This window comes from Oncorhynchus keta, chromosome 15 (assembly GCF_023373465.1).
Source record: "Oncorhynchus keta strain PuntledgeMale-10-30-2019 chromosome 15, Oket_V2, whole genome shotgun sequence".
In the NCBI taxonomy this organism is placed as follows: domain Eukaryota; kingdom Metazoa; phylum Chordata; class Actinopteri; order Salmoniformes; family Salmonidae; genus Oncorhynchus; species Oncorhynchus keta.
In genome coordinates this window covers 45,038,417-45,054,101 of record NC_068435.1, presented here as the reverse complement: position 1 = coordinate 45,054,101, position 15,685 = coordinate 45,038,417, and the positions used below count along the sequence as shown (strand labels likewise).

At 43.7% G+C, this 15,685-nt stretch overlaps 1 protein-coding gene across 1 annotated transcript; it reads right to left on the bottom strand.

Moving 5' to 3' along the window:
* Window positions 1–2,815: 2,815 nt before the first annotated feature.
* sirt6 (sirtuin 6) lies at window positions 2,816–13,710 on the bottom strand. Its single transcript, XM_035788829.2, has 8 exons — window positions 13,487–13,710; window positions 12,901–13,028; window positions 11,606–11,788; window positions 10,681–10,740; window positions 9,422–9,517; window positions 9,188–9,268; window positions 6,122–6,245; window positions 2,816–5,315 (listed from the first exon to the last, which is right to left on the bottom strand). Exons 1-8 carry the CDS (start codon window positions 13,550–13,552, stop codon window positions 4,902–4,904), a joined length of 1,152 nt encoding a protein of 383 aa, XP_035644722.1. The 5' UTR covers window positions 13,553–13,710; the 3' UTR covers window positions 2,816–4,901.
* Window positions 13,711–15,685: the final 1,975 nt, after the last annotated feature.

Genomic DNA, 15,685 nt, shown 5'->3' with positions numbered 1-15,685 from the left:
GTATGGTTTTGCTTGTGGTAAATATTGAAAAAGAAGGGGGTCTTTCATGCTTTTCACTGGGCCTAGGAAGACTGGAGGAAATTATGCAATCACACTGAGAAATTGACCAGCTAATTAAGCAACAGTTATTCCACACAGGTGGTGATACCTGATAGAGACAAAACTCTATGGCAGAAATGTCAAGATAAGTTTTCAATCAATCAATCTAATCTATTCATAAATCCCTTTTTACATCAGCACATGTCACAAAGTGGTTATACAGAAACCCAGCCTAAAACCCCAAAGAGCAAGCAATACCAAAGAGTTCAAGTACATTGCTCAGAGATTTAATTATTTGGAGGATGGGCTTGTGGTTGGGGTTGAGGAAGACAGGGCGGCAACTCCAGTTATCAAGGGCCACAAATTCTGTTGGTTTTGATTCATCCCTGGCACTAAATTGATCAAAGAATGGTAAGATAAGGATCAAAGCTAAGATCCCAGCTTTAACCTACATCCGTTCTAACACTATTTCTGCACAGAGTAATATAACAAGCCACTTCAATTGTGTAACCATCTCTTCTTCTCTAGCTCACAGTAGTAGCCTCATACAGTTAACTGATTGTGTCTCCACTCGCACTGGCCTTCCGTCTGTCATTGTCAGTTTGGCACGTTGATATGCACGATCGCCTGGTCTGGCAACTGCTCCACCCACAACCGTAAGGCTCTTCAAGGGGGTAGTGAGGTCTGCACAACGCATCACCGGGGGCAAACTACCTGCCCTCCAGGACACCTACACCACCCGATGTCACAGGAAGGCCATAAAGATCATCAAGGTCAACAACCACCCGAGCCATTGCCTGTTCACCCCGCTATCATCCAGAAGGCGAGGTCAGTACAGGTGCATCAAAGCAGGGGCCGAGAGACTGAAAAACAGCTTCTATCTCATGGCACGTACCATCTTTACCACAGCCATTGACTTCGTAATGGCTTCGGACTGTCGCCCGACACGTGCGGTACCAGTTATGGCAGCCTCAGCTTCATTGATCTGGACTATGGGTATGACGTCGCAATCCTGGCCAAGATCTTGGACATCATACACCTTGCCCTTGAGATCATGAATAAGGCGAACCAGCCACTCAGCCTCTGATCAGCTGCGACAAAACTAAGATCCTGTCCTTCAGTGACTTCGAACCCCCTTCAACCAGCCCTGTTGTGGACACCCACCAGGTCTGCGTTGTTCCTAAGTTCTGCTACCTTGGAAGCAAATTAACAACTGACGGCAAGAGCAAAGCTGACATCCACCTACGAATTCTGCCAGGCAGCCTCAACCATGGCCAGTCCAAACATCCTCTGGAAACAACAAAACCCTCACCTGGACCCTCACCTTAGACCTCACACGTTGTCTAGACGCCTTTGACTCCAAGTGCCTACGCCGCATATAGGGCATCACGTCGCGACCACATCCCAAACTCTATGACTAACCCCGTCTCCTCCCTGGTCAGATCGTTCCGACACTGACTGTTCAGTCACCTGGTCAGATCAAACCCACCTCTGGAGCTTGCCCTTATCCTCAAAGAGCCATCCACCAACTGGCCACACCCAAGAGGAAGACGGATAGCCAGATGGTCCGATCAGTCGGAGGACAACCTACAAAGCCTCGGACCTGGCCCAAAATAAGATGGCGTGGAGATCCATTTGTCAAGGCGCTAAGCTCCAAAGAGCAAGCGAAGATGATGAGTGAGTACTTTGGGAGTGTCTACTGGCAAGATGTCTTCAAGGTGTGTGAGTGAACACTGTTCAACCATAGCATTCTTAATAGATGATTGTTTGGAACTGCCAGAATGGTATATTACGAAGCAAGCTAGCCACTCAGGCTTTTATAAAGCTAGCCAGCTTCTGTTAGCTTCACATTCCAGCTCAGGCTTCATCCGTACGACGGTGGATATTGCGTGTCCCCCAGATGCTAACTCTAGCAGGCTTGTAACTAGTCGAACTCTTCATTGAGACAATGCTGAAACATAAATCCATGGGTCAGTGTCACGTTCTAATTTTTGCTGAAATCAACATGAAAGAAAAATTCTTGCAAATTCAGCAGACTATGTTGTGAAATAGACTAGAAGTGCCGTTTTAATTTTATTACGTATCGTTAATGCCATCTTTGATGTGGCTTTGTTGTGCTTCAATGCACAAGCACCTTCTTCCCCACCTGCCAATAAAATTATTTTGATAAAGTCATACAAGTTTTACTGTGCGTAAACTTTCAAATGCATCCTGTCATGACTTAATGTGACAGCTATTTTAACTACTTATTAATAAAACATTTGATTAATAAAATAGTAATTTTACTCAAATGAAGGGGATGATGCAATATTTGCGGGGGAGGGAATCTGATTTCATTGATACTCAACTAGCGGCTCAGTCATTTCATTCAGGGAAAGTGGATTTGGCCTTGAATTAGCCTGCCCCATAGCAGGTTAGTTCTGAAGGATTCATTGCCATAGAAATGTACCTCGCTAAAAGGTGAGCCTCTTTCATATGACCGGTTATCCCAAGTTGAACTCCGTTGACCAAAGTTACCTCGCCAACTCTTCAAAATCTGCCTCGTAGTATAGGGCTCTGGTGTCTCTAGTCCCTAACAAACCTAGACACTTCCCCTGAATATGATCAGGTCAGATGGGTGTAAGCAGTGTCCCCTCACACAAACGGAGCACATGCATTTACCACAAGGGCCCTGGGTTTGCCGAGCAGAACACTTGAGCTAAATGGACCAAGCAGAAACCATAAAGAAAAACTAGGTCACTCACACAAACACGTCTCTCAGATAGACACACACAGCGACAATCAAGTGTTTATTACAAAACATCTGTAAAAAAAGGTACAGAAATAAACAATGTTGCAACAAACTACATCATTCTTTCTAAATAAAAGAGAAAGTCAACTAGGACAGATGGCTTGACAGTGACAAGAAGCAGAGTATACAATAACAAAAAAAACTTCCTGTCATAGTATTCCCATGACAGGAAGGAGTTACTGAGTTGCGAGGCGAAACAATTCTAGAATGGCTGTACAAAATTAGACTGCATTAGAAATCCCAGTGTAATGCCCATCACTAAACAAAGTGTCCGTACTCCAAATAAACAGTAAAGTGTCTAACAAAACACAGATGTGATCATGTATGCTAGCTCTATGGCAAAATCACTTACTTTTTACCATTTCACACCACCTGCCTTCAATTTACACCCGTTAGCCCCCTCTGCAAGACACCATGTCGTAGTGCTCTACTACAGAGTTCTAAACGGGTGCTCGACCCATACCTCACTTAGCTGTGTTTGAAATGTAATAAATATTATATGCCATTTAGCAGAGGCTTTTATCCAACGCGACTTACAGTCAGTCATGCATGCATACATTTTAAGTATGGGTGATTGTGTGGTGTTGGGTGGCCTTGCTCTGGCACTTCTAGTGTACATGTCTTCATGGTCAGATTACTATTATATTCAAGGCTCTTCTTTCCCTTCTCTATATCTGTATTGCTGAGAAATGTTCACTAGAGAGCTGCACTCCTGCTGGTTCTCCCTGTTACTTAATCAAGCCTTCCCTATGTTCTGTCAGAGGTATACAGTAACAGTCAAACGCTTGTACAATAATAGTGAAGACATCAAAACTATGGAATAACACACATGGAATCATGTAGTAACCAAAATTGTTAAGGACATATTTTAGATTATTCAGGGTAGCCACCCTTTACCTTTGACAGCTTCTTGGCATTCTCTCAACCAGCTTCATGAGGAAGTCACTTGGAATGCACTTCAATTAACAGGTGTGCCTTCTTAAAAGTTAATTTGTTGAATTTCTTTCCTTCTTAATTCGTTTGAGCCAATCTGTTGTGTTGGGCTAGAATACAGAAGATGGTCTTTTACCAAATAGGACTAAGTCCATATTATGGCAAGAACAGCTCAAATAAGCAAAGAGAAACGACAGTACATAATTACTTTAAGACATAAAGATCAGTCAATCCAGAAAATGTCGAACTTTGAAAGTTTCTTCAAATGCAGTCGCAAAAACCATCAAGCACTATGATGAAACTGGCTCTCATGAGGAAGTTACCTCTGCTGCAGAGGATAAGTTCCTTAGAGTTACCAGCCTCACAAATTGCAGCACAAATAAATGCTTCACAGAGTTCTAGTAACAAACGCATCTCAATGTCAACTGTTCAGAGGAGACTCCGTGAATCAGGCATTCATGGTCGAATTGCTGCAAAGAAACCAATACTAAAGGACACCAATAAGAAGAAGAGACTTGCTTGGGCTAAGAAACACAAGCAATGGACATTAGACCAGTGGAAATCTGTCCTTTGGTCTGATGAGTCAACATTTGAGATTTTTGCACTTAGTGAGAGTTTCATGTGTTTTTCAACAGGACAATGACCCAACACACCTCCAGGCTGTGTATGGGCTATTTGACCAAGAAAGAGAGTGATGGAGTGCTGCATTAGATGGCCTGGCCTCCTCAATCACCCAACTTCAAGACTATTGGAGAATCCAAGCTGGTTGAGAGAATGCCAAGAGTGTGCAAAATTGTCAAGGCAAAGGGTGGCTACTTTGAAGAAACAAAAATATAAAATATTTTGATTTGTTTAAAACTTTTTTGGTTACTACATGACTCCATATGTGTTATTTCATATATGTATTCTCTACTATTCTACAATGTAGAAAATAGCAAAAATAAAGAAAACCCCTTGAATGAGTAGGTGTGTCCAAACGTTGGACTGGTACTGTACATTCTCACTTACAGACCTTTCTGCATTGGTCCCAGGCAGCATTGTTCTAGGTCAGTGTGTATAAGAACTGATTAAGGGACAATACTAAGACACTACTGGCTTATTCTTCACTCTGTTGGGCTCTTGGGGGCTGTCTGAACTGTCAGAGGGAGAGGGTTGGGGAGTTGGCCCCCTCGTTCTGGTCTCCACCTCTGGACAGGTCCTGGTTCTGTGTTCGGACTGGGATAGGGTTAGAGTCAGTACAGGCCTGCAGGTCTTTCTCATGCTCTTCTGTTGTTTGTTCCGCCCTCTCTTTCTTTACTGCAATCTTCTCTTCATCCTCCTCTTCCTTCTTTGGTTCTCCTAGTCTTTTCCTACCCTCCCGTTTAGCCTCTTTCTTCACACCCTTCTTTACTTCCTTCTTTGTAGCAATGGCAGGAAGAGGTTTCTGGTCAGGGGTGGAGCGCTCGCAGACGGTGGGCCCGTCCCACTTTGGGATGTCCAATCCCAGCAGCTCCATCAACTGGCTCATGACCTCGTCCACATAACCGTTGATACGCAGGTGCGCGTGTTTGTCCTGCCAGACAGAAACGAACATGAGCTTGAGACCACGACCAGTAACAACCTACTACCTACCACATCAGTATTTGCAAAACACAAACGACAGAAGGGCCAGGATAGGAGTATATACTTACCATGTGATATAACCTGATCCAAAAAACGGCAGGCCCTCAAATGAGAACTGTCAGCTGCGAAAATTTGACTTGTCCACCTTTAAGGGCGAAACCACCCAGACAAGTGCAGGACTACACATCAAGACGCTACTGCATCTTACTTATGCCTTTGTATTCCTTACGGAACATAGGCCATCATTGAATTGCCTCTAAACGTTCTACAGGTCCTGCAGTAGGATTAGCTGAGAGAATGTGTTGAGTCATTAATCAAGTATGATCTCACTGAACACATTGGCTGAATTATTCATGCAGCTGGGTTTCTATTTTTAGCTCGAAACCTCTGTGGAACACCAGACCGTAGAATTACACGGTTCTATGTGACAATAGGAAACTTCTGAAGATAACAGGCTGTTAACATCCGAGAGCTAGCTGATTTGAACTGCGCAAACAATCATTTGTGGAAATTGGCCGATATTGTGTTCATGTTCGCAACTCATGTTTAATAGGATACAGCGTGATTGAGTTAATTACACGTAAGTTGAGGTTTGTGTGCGTGTCCGCTTAGTGGTGCACAGATTGTTGTGTGTGTATCAAATCGTTTTGTCACATACATGTTTAGCAGATGTTATTGCAGGTGTAGCGAAATGCGTGTATATGTGAGTGAGTGTGTGCGTTACTCATGTGTTTGCGTGTGATTTGCGAGACTCACATGTTTGGTGGGCTGAAGGTTGACGATGACCACCTTGCCCCCCTTGCGTTTGGTGAAGAGGGGCAGGTCTCCGCTGGGCTTGATCTGCAGAGACGTACCCAGGGTCAGCGCCAGGTCGGCCCGTCTAGACAGAGAAACACCACAAAACTACATTACCCATAATCATTACCTACAAACAACCAGGTCCACCACCATAGAACCTGCTATATACAGTGCATTCGGAAATTATTCAGACCCCTTGACTTTTTCCACATATTGTAAATTTACATCCTTAATTCTAAAATTAATTAAAACACCTTTTTCTTCCCCAGTCTACACACAAACCCCATAATTACAAAGCAAAAACTGGTTAAATTGTTGTTGTAAATTTATAAATACAAATAAACTGAAATATCACATTTACATAAGTATTCAGACCCTTTACTCAGTACTTTGTTTTAGTATCTTTGGCAGCCATTACAGCCTCAAGTCCTCTTTGGCACACCTGTATTTGGGGAAATGTTCCTATTCTTCTCTTTAGATCCTCTCAAGTTCGGTCAGGTTGGATGGGGAGTGTCACTGCACAGCTATTTTCAGGTCTCTCCAGAGATGTTCGATCAGGTTCAAGTCCAGGCACTGATTAGTTCAATCTTGGTTTCGTCAGACCAGAGAATCTTGTTCCTCATGGTCTGAGAGTCCTTTAGGTGCCTTTTGGAAAACTCCATGCTGGCTGTCATGTGCCTTTTTACTGAGGAGTGGCTTCCATCGGGCCACTCTACCATAAAATACCTGATTGGTGGAGTGCTGCAGAGACGGTGGTCCTTCTGAAAGGTTCTCCCATCTCCACAGAGGAAATCTGGAGCTCTGTCAGTGACCAGCAGGTTCTTGGTCACCTCCCAGACCAAGGCTCTTCTCCCCCGATTGCTCTGTTTGGCCGGGTGGCCAGCATTAGAAAGCGTCTTCGTGGTTCCAAACTTCTTCCATTTTAGAATGACGGAGGCCACTGTGTTCTTAGGGACCTTCAGTGCTGCAGCCATTTTTTGGTACCTTTCCCCAGATCTGTGCCTCGACACAATCCTGTCTCTGAGCTCTACGGACAATTCCTTCAACCTCATTGCTTGGTTGTTGCTCTGACATGCACTGTCGACTGTAGGACTTTATCTAGACAGGTGTGTGCCTTTCCAAATCATGTCCAATCAATTGAATTTACCACAGGTGGACTCCAATCACGTTGTAGAAACAGCTCAAGGATGATCAATGGAAACAGGCTGCACCTGATATCAATTGAGCCTCATAGCTAAGAGCCCAAATACACATCTAAATAAGGTATTTCTGTTTTTCATCAATTTGCAAAAATGTCTAAAACCTGTTTTCGCTTTGTCATTATAGGGTATTGTGTGTAGACTGATGAGGAAAATATTTTATTTAATAAATTTTAGAACAAGGCTTTAACGTTACAAAATGTGGAAAAAGTCAAGGGGCCTGAATACTTTCTGAATGCACTGAACACTGTGTTAAGTTGTTTTAATGTCACATGTACAAGTAAAGTGAACTACTGTTTGTGCAAACTCTAATCCCAACAACGCAGTATCAATAATGCAGTAATACTAAAAATAACAGAACAAAAACACACAAAGGGACTAAGAACACACCCCTGTGGGGGACCCCGTGTTGAGGGTCAGCATGGCGGAGGTGATGTTGTCTACCCTCACCACCAGTCCATTATCCAGTTGCAGAGGGAGGAGGTGTTCAGACCCAGGCACTGTTCCCACAAAAAGATGTCGGCACTGAGCAAATTTCAGGTCTGCTGACTGCAAACTCGAATGTTGTGAAGATTCTGTGTAACTTCCTGCGCACGTTCACTGTGGACACTGAGGCTGTACCCACTTTAAGTTACCATTTTAATAGTGGCCAAGTAGGCTACTGTGGCTATTTGATCATAATGTAGGCCTACCAGAGTGACCTACCTTCAAAAACAACGGAGAAAATGCATCCCATAACATTTTAACACGGAAACAGCTGTTCTGTCATTCAGCCTTGTTAGGTTCTAAATGAACCAAGTAAAAACTCGCAGACGATTATTAAAGCCCAAACCAAGTTGATTCACCCAATGGGTCAGACAGCTGAACAGACAAAGACATGGTCCCACCAGCACAAGTATATATATTATATACTCTAGGTGAAGTCTCCTCCTTCCCTCTAAACATTACAGCTTTATTGCTAGGCAGGAAGTTAAGTGATGTGGGTAATAAACTGTTCCTTCTCCCTTACGGTGACCTAACCTCGGCCCCCATATCCACAGCTCTCCACCCTTATCAGTGACCGCAACCATGTGATTTCCTTTACTCAGTACATTCCAAGTCCCTGGCTCAAATCCAACCTTACTTGACTCCACCATATGCATTCCTCCTACAGATAACCATTCACTTCTGATGTAACAACCAGACTGTTGGCCTTCTCCTTTCCATAGGATACCTGATGTCTAACAATATTTTAGAAGTCAGAACCCATCAGTCTACAGTAGCAGCCAATGTGTGTTGTAGGCCTTCATTTCATGAGACCTTTGAAAAAACCATGCAGGGCTTGACATTAACCTGTGTATCCACTTGTCCTTGTTGTTGTTGTTCGATGCAAGACAGCACTTTCCAAAATAAAATTCATTATTATTCCCATATCATTATTACAGAAAATCGGACAAATTATGCTACCCTCTGCCTATTTGCTACTTAGCCTTCCTCAAAAGCTAGGTCAGGGCCAACGAGGATCTGTGACAGACAATTGTTCTAATCTAAATCACTTCAGTCTAATTATGTAAGTGCAATGTGTGTGTTCACGCATAATTGTAGATTTAATGAAGAGGAGAAAGGTCCTCCATTAAAAGGGGATTACGTTGGGAATTAGTTGACCCAGAAATGGAGTGGTGGTTTGCACATCAATAGATAGAGGCATACACAAGACTGTGCCGCCATATAACAGGGTTACCTAACATTCTGACCTACAGGGCCAACAGAAATACACTCACTTATTTAAGGAGGTTCTCTGCTTTTGTTCTCTGTCTTTCTCTGTCTGTCTATCTTTTTCTCTTACCTGCTAGCTTCTTCGGCTCTGTTGAGGTCTTTTTCAGGCAGAGCTTCCTCCCAGTCCAGTATGGTACTGATGAGCTTCCCCCTGTGTGAACACACACACTTTAGGGTAATTTCTTAGCAGACACCTGGCTATGTACTGATACAGCGTGATGATCTGATATCTTATTAATGTATTTCCCTGAAATACCAAGACGGTGAAACTGGATGAGTAATCCCCAGTGTGTGCGTGTGTTACCTGCAGGACCTGAGTCCTCTTCCCCGGACCTCCTCACAGTATTTTCCAGTGGGTTTCAGCCCCATCACACCAATTACCTTTTCCCGCACATACTGCCTGAAAAACCACACATCCATCAGAACCTGTGATGCCTTTCACATTGACTTACTGGTGAAGAACCTTCGGTGAGGCAGTGCCATATAATTCAGTATTAGAACTCTGATGGACAGTGCCACTTTACATGTGACAGTTATCAACACAGATCAGCGAACAAACACATTTCAAAGAGTTTAAAGAGCGTGTGAGGTGGCTGATGTATATACTTTGCTGTTGTCATGCCCGTGTAGGGCAGTACAGGTGGTGGCTGAAGGCTAGATAAGTGATTCCTATTAGTATGTTGCTGGAATGGATTTCCCCTGCTTATACAAGCCAGCCTCCCTTGCCCAAGTTGCCTCAGGTTGTTAACATATGGAAAGTGAGAAGTCTGTCTATTCTTGTTTATTTTTGTGGAATTGACAGTTGAAGTAGGGAAACAGTGTTGGCAGATTTAGATTAGAATTAGCATCAATGCCTCCCGAGTGGGGCAGCGGATCTAAGGCACTGCTTCCAAGGCATCATTACAGACCAGGGTTCGATCCCAGGCTGTGCCGCAGCCGACTGCGACCGGGAGACCCATGAGGCGGCACACAATTGACCGAGCGCTGTCCGGGTTAGGGGAGGGTTTGGCCGGCTGGGATATCCTTGTCTCATCACACTCTAGCGACTCCTTGTGGTGGCCCGGGCGCCTGCAAGCTGACTTCGGTCGCCAGCTGTACGTTGTTTCCTCCGACACATTGGTGCGGCTGGCTTCGGGGTTAAGCGAGCAGTGTTGTCAAGAAGCAGTGCGGCTTGGCGGGGTCGTGTTTTGGCGGACGCATGGCGCTCTATCTTCACCTTTCCCTAAGTCCGTACGGGGTTGCAGCAATGGTACAAAACTAACTACCAATTGGATATCAAGAAATTGGGAAGAAAAAAAGCCGTAACAATAAGATTTAGCATCAATTGAAAACAGTGCAGGGTTAATCAATCTGGCTTTTATATGACGTGTGTATGTGTGACAAAGAGAGCGGGTTCAGTATGAATTAACCAGTTGAGGGCACACAAAATAACAATTTTTGTTCAAGATGGGCTGAACTGTGTTTCACTATGCTTTCATTCTAATGTGAAGCGCATAACATTTCTATTCTTTTGAATTCGTCGTGTGTGACATCATTCACTAAGAGTGGTTTGAACAGACGTACTTGCCACACTTCCCACACTCCTCCACGAACATGTTCCCATGCAACTCAGAGAGCAGATTTCTGAATCAGAGAGAGAAAGAGAGACTGCTTATTTCACATAAGTATGTAGTGACAAACAATTTATATGAATGTAAATGAGTGTTGAAGCAACGCACATTGGCTCCCCGGACTATCTGTATTGTGTCCCGCCACCCCCACCCGCCAAACCCCTCTTTTACACTCCTGCTACTCTGTTTATCATCTACGCATAGTGACTTTAACTATACCTACATGTACGTATTGCATCAATTAGCCCGACTAACCGGTGCCTGTACATAGCCTCGCTACTGTTACAGCCTCGCTACTGTATATAGCCTCACTACTGTTATTTTCACTGTTGTTTTTATTTCTCTTTACTTATCTATTGTTCACCTAATACCTATTTTTTACTTACAAATTGCAATGTTGGTTAGGGCCTGTAAGTAAGCATTTCACTCTAAGGTCTACACCTGCTGTATTCGGCACACATGACAAATCAACTTTGATTTGAACAGAGTACTTTAGTTTTGCATTTCCTTCCCAACTGAATACCACCATATAGATTGAAATAATGGTATTCTCCTACTAATGTATTGAATCATTTTGATTACACTCTCTAGCTGTAGCCGTTCCAATTCTATGAAATCCTATTCACAAGAGAGACCAGGGCTTATTCAAAGAGTCTTTAGAATAGGAGTCATGATCTAGAATCAGGTCCCTCCTGTCCATAGAATCTTATTATTTATGATCCTAGATCTGCATTTATTCTCTGAGACACTTGATAAATACAGGTCCTGGGCAGAGAATGATTGTAGTGTTTCATTGGGACAGTATAGCAGGTTTCATATTTTATTTAACCATGAAAAACCCATTGAGATACAGAGTCTATTTTGCAAAGGAGTGTTACCTGGGGAAGCCGGAGCGGACGTGGATGCCGTCCACATTCTGGCTGATGAGATATTTGAGGTAGCTGGCTCTCTGCAGAGCCAGCAGGGCCATGTGAGTGAGGCTGGGCCGAGCTTCCTCGAATGTGGTGTCAAAGTGGGGAGACTCGCCCCTCTCCTCCATTGTCCACACTCCTTTGGGACCCCTGAGAGAGGGAGACAACATAGAAGTGTGAGAGGTGTGTATAAACGCACACACACTCACATCTAAGGTTATGACAGGGCAACATACAAGACAGACTGTCAAGCAATCTCTCCACATCTCTGTAGTAAGGTGTGGCATCTGTTGTGGTAGCTGCCGGGCTTCAAAAGGCAAGAGATGCATTTCTATGCAAGAGGAAGAGCGAGACATACTGAGAATACAGAATGAAGGCCATAGCATTCCCCTCTCTCCCATTCTCTTTTAACTGACACGGCCCCCGCTCTCTCACTGTGTGACTTATCGTCTGCTCAGACCAGATCAAAGCTACTCAGCCATTTGGTAAGACAGTCATTAGGCTAGAGGAGTACGTCAGCCAGGTATTATGTACTTATCTTTTAGAGAAAAGGGCCGCTGGACACGAAGAGCAATGAAAGTCTGCAAACTGGCTTTAGGGGGGAAAGTGTCCTTTTTATGCCTAGCTTTTTCAGTAATGGACCATTAATTAAATTCAAGGACAAACAGACAGGCAGGCAGACAAACCAGAATGACAAAAGGCTGATTAATTAAATATGAATATAAAGTCCTCTAGTCCTTTTCCGCACAGCAGCAATGGAGAAAAGGGAAAACCCGTGAAGACACAAGCAGAGACCGAGAGAATAAGAATTACATTGTAATGACAAGTAATATAAAAGAAAACGTTGGAAAGTTGGTGTGAAAGTCAACATCACAGAGATCCAGCCAACACTACTGTACAATCATTGCTCTGGTAATAGAGCTAGCCTATACTGCCCCCCTCTGCTGATACCACAGTACTGCAGCCAAGTAAGAGGATGGTGTTGACTCACATTTCCTATATTCTTACTTGAATCGTTTAAAATGCATCATTCATTATTCAATTTATTGAGCGAGAAAAAGACACTGATCCAATTCAAGTAGGTTCATTGAACATGACGAGCCTTTACTAATAATATATTTCTAAACTGGCCAAATCCTCTGTGTCAGTTCAGCATAGCCATGAACCAAGCCTTTTACAACCAAGGAGAGGTGGAGGAGAGTGTATTTCTTTAGCCTATGGCGATGCACTCTGAGTGGTTGAGCGGTACAAGGTGGGCTTACCTGAAGTCAGGTATGCCTGAAGAGGTGCTGATGCCTGCCCCAGAGTGGACCACCAGGTACTGGGACTCCCTAATCAGCTGGGCCAGAGCCTCCACCTTCCCCTTTAACTCTTCTTTACTGTCAAACGACTGGGAGAGAGTAGGGATGGGGAGATAACGGGGGCAGAGATGAGGGGAAGGGAGGATGGGGATGAAGATGAGAAGACCGGACGGGTTGGGAAGAGTAAGAAAGAAGGGAGAGAGTGTAGAGGGTAGTGTTGGTGTAGGGCAGGTTTGACCCATCTATTTCAGTGGGGTGCCCGGTGCAGTGTGTGGAGAACATGGCAAAACGTGCCAAAAGGACTAGGGCACCAGCAACAACAACGTAATGGTAGGGGAAACACTACACTGGCGTTCATGTTAGCTTTAGTGTGTAACAGAGATATAATAGTATTAGCTAGCTAGTTTTGAACTACCTGTATATTGGCAGTATTGGATATTGTGCTGCGGTAGTAGGTACACTTCTGGCTAGACTAGAGGGAATCCTCGAAAAGCTTTGTAGCTACTAGTAACTTAGCTAGCTAGCTAACACCTGCCTGTGTGTTTACCTCGGGGAGCCCGCAAACGCCTTTGTCCGCATATGTAGACAGTCCAGCGGCGTAGTTTACAGACATTACTGCAGCTCCTCAACAAAAACTCAGAAATATACCTCAATGCTCTCGTAAAAATTCTCGTTCAACGCAATGAGCTTTTGTTTCTTTCTGAAAACCAGCCCACTTGCTCGTTGTTGAGACCCCGCTCAATGACGTCATCTATAAGGGACGATTCTACTTAAAATGACTGATGAGTTATTTGGCTTGGCTGTAGTGCAGATAGAACAATGAGACAGAAAATTCACCGGATGTATAAATGTGAAGCATCCGGTTGGCGTTTCCACTCACTACCAAATATGGTGATGAGAGGAAGCCAAGTGGCTGCACGGTAGGCATTCTTCGAGTATATCCGGTACTTCCAGGCGGGCAATTTTGAAACGAGTAGGACTTCAGCTCCCGAGTTCAAGCAAAATTAACGAGTGGGACATCCGACTTAGTGAATGAGTTGTTGGTGTGTGAGAAGTTTGGAAGTCTGACAGCCGAAATGGCGGCGAGTAGTAAGGGACGAAATGGAGAAAAGGTTCCAGTTGTGCTGGAATGCTAACAATATGGGTGTCAGTTCTGATTATATGGAGCGGGAGGATGAGGGTCAAGGACTGGAATGGTCTGTAGTGGAAAGACATATGAAGAAGAGAGATCATGATACTGAAAGCAGTGTAGCATCTGTGGTCCTTCTGTGGCTCAGTTGGTAGAGCATGGCGCTTGTAACGCCAGGGTAGTGGGTTCGATTCCCGGGACCACCCATACATAGAATGTATGCACACATGACTGTAAGTCGCTTTGGATAAAAGCGTCAGCTAAATGGCATATATTATTATTATCTAGTAAAGAAACCACAAAGAGGGCCAAGGTAGGAAGCAATAGCAATAATGTGTTGGAGTGGAAAGTGGTGACGGTGTTTGATGAGAGCACAGGGCCTCATTTACACTCGATCTGACTAACCAATGCTGTTGAGAAAGAGATATGTGAAGTCAAATTAGCCCGGTTCATTGGAAATGGTAGATTGTTAATATTTTGAGGTAGCTAGGATCAGCAAGGGAAGATTCTGCAAATGGGAAAAAGAATAAAAGCCATGTCCCTGGTGCTTATGCTTGGTTGAGGGGAGTCATCACTGGGGTCCCAATATCTATGTCCATATATGATATCAAAGAAAATGTGTAGGGAGGCAGAGTGATTGAGGCCAAAAGTTGATCAGTAGGAAAGAGGGTCAAAGAAATGAAAGCTTATCAGTGCTGCTGAGGTTTGAGAAGGTTTTGCCTGGAAAAGTTCCTTAGTTTCAATGTCAGAAAATTTGTCCCATCTCCATTGCAGTGTTTTAAATGCCAAACCTACATGTACATACTACCTCAATATGCCTGACTAACAGGTATCTGTATATAGCCTTGCTACTCTTTTTTCAAACGTCTTTCTAATGTTGTTTTATTTCTTTACTTACCTACCTACACACACACACATACCTTTTTTTGGCACCATTGGTTAGAGCCTGTAAGTAAGCATTTCACTGTAAGGTTTATACCTGTTGTATTCGGCGCACGTGACAAATAAACTTGATTTGAAACAATGGGACATATACAGTGCATTAGGAAAGTATTCAGACCCCTTGACTTTTTCTACATTTTGTTACGTTACAGCCTTATTCTAAAATCTTAATCAATCTACACACAATACCCCTACACACAATATTGACAAAGTGAAAACTGGTTTTTAGATATTTTTGCAAATGTATTACCTTATTACATAAGTATTCAGACCCTTTGCTATGAGACTCAAAGTTGAGCAAAGGTGCATCCTGTTTCTATTGATCATCCTTGAGATGTTTCTACAATTTGATTGAAGTCGACCTGTAGTAAATTGAATTGATTGGACATGATTTGGAAAGGCACACACCTGTCTATATAAGGTCCCACAAGACCAAGCTATGAGGTTGAAGGAATTGTCCGTAGAGCTCTGAGACAGGATTTTGTCGAGGCACAGATCTGGGGAAGGGTACCAAAAATGTCTGCAGCATTGAAAGTCCCCAAGAACACAGCGGCCTCCATCATTCTTAAATGGAAGAAGTTTGGAACCACCAAGACTTCCTAGAGCTGTCCGCCTGGCCAAATAGCATTCGGGTCAGGGAGGTGACCAAGAACCCAATAGTCACTCTAACAGAGC

What these genes read in the sequence shown, in the direction of transcription:
- sirt6 (XM_035788829.2), bottom strand. Translation starts at nt 13,552, where the DNA reads ATGTCTGTAAACTACGCCGCTGGACTGTCTACATATGCGGACAAAGGC. An exon ending in GCGTTTGCGGGCTCCCCGAG is followed by an intron (nt 13,029 to 13,486) that starts GTAAACACACAG and finishes ACTCTCTCCCAG; the next exon opens with TCGTTTGACAGTAAAGAAGA. An exon ending in GTCCGCTCCGGCTTCCCCAG is followed by an intron (nt 10,741 to 11,605) that starts GTAACACTCCTT and finishes TCTCTGATTCAG; the next exon opens with AAATCTGCTCTCTGAGTTGC.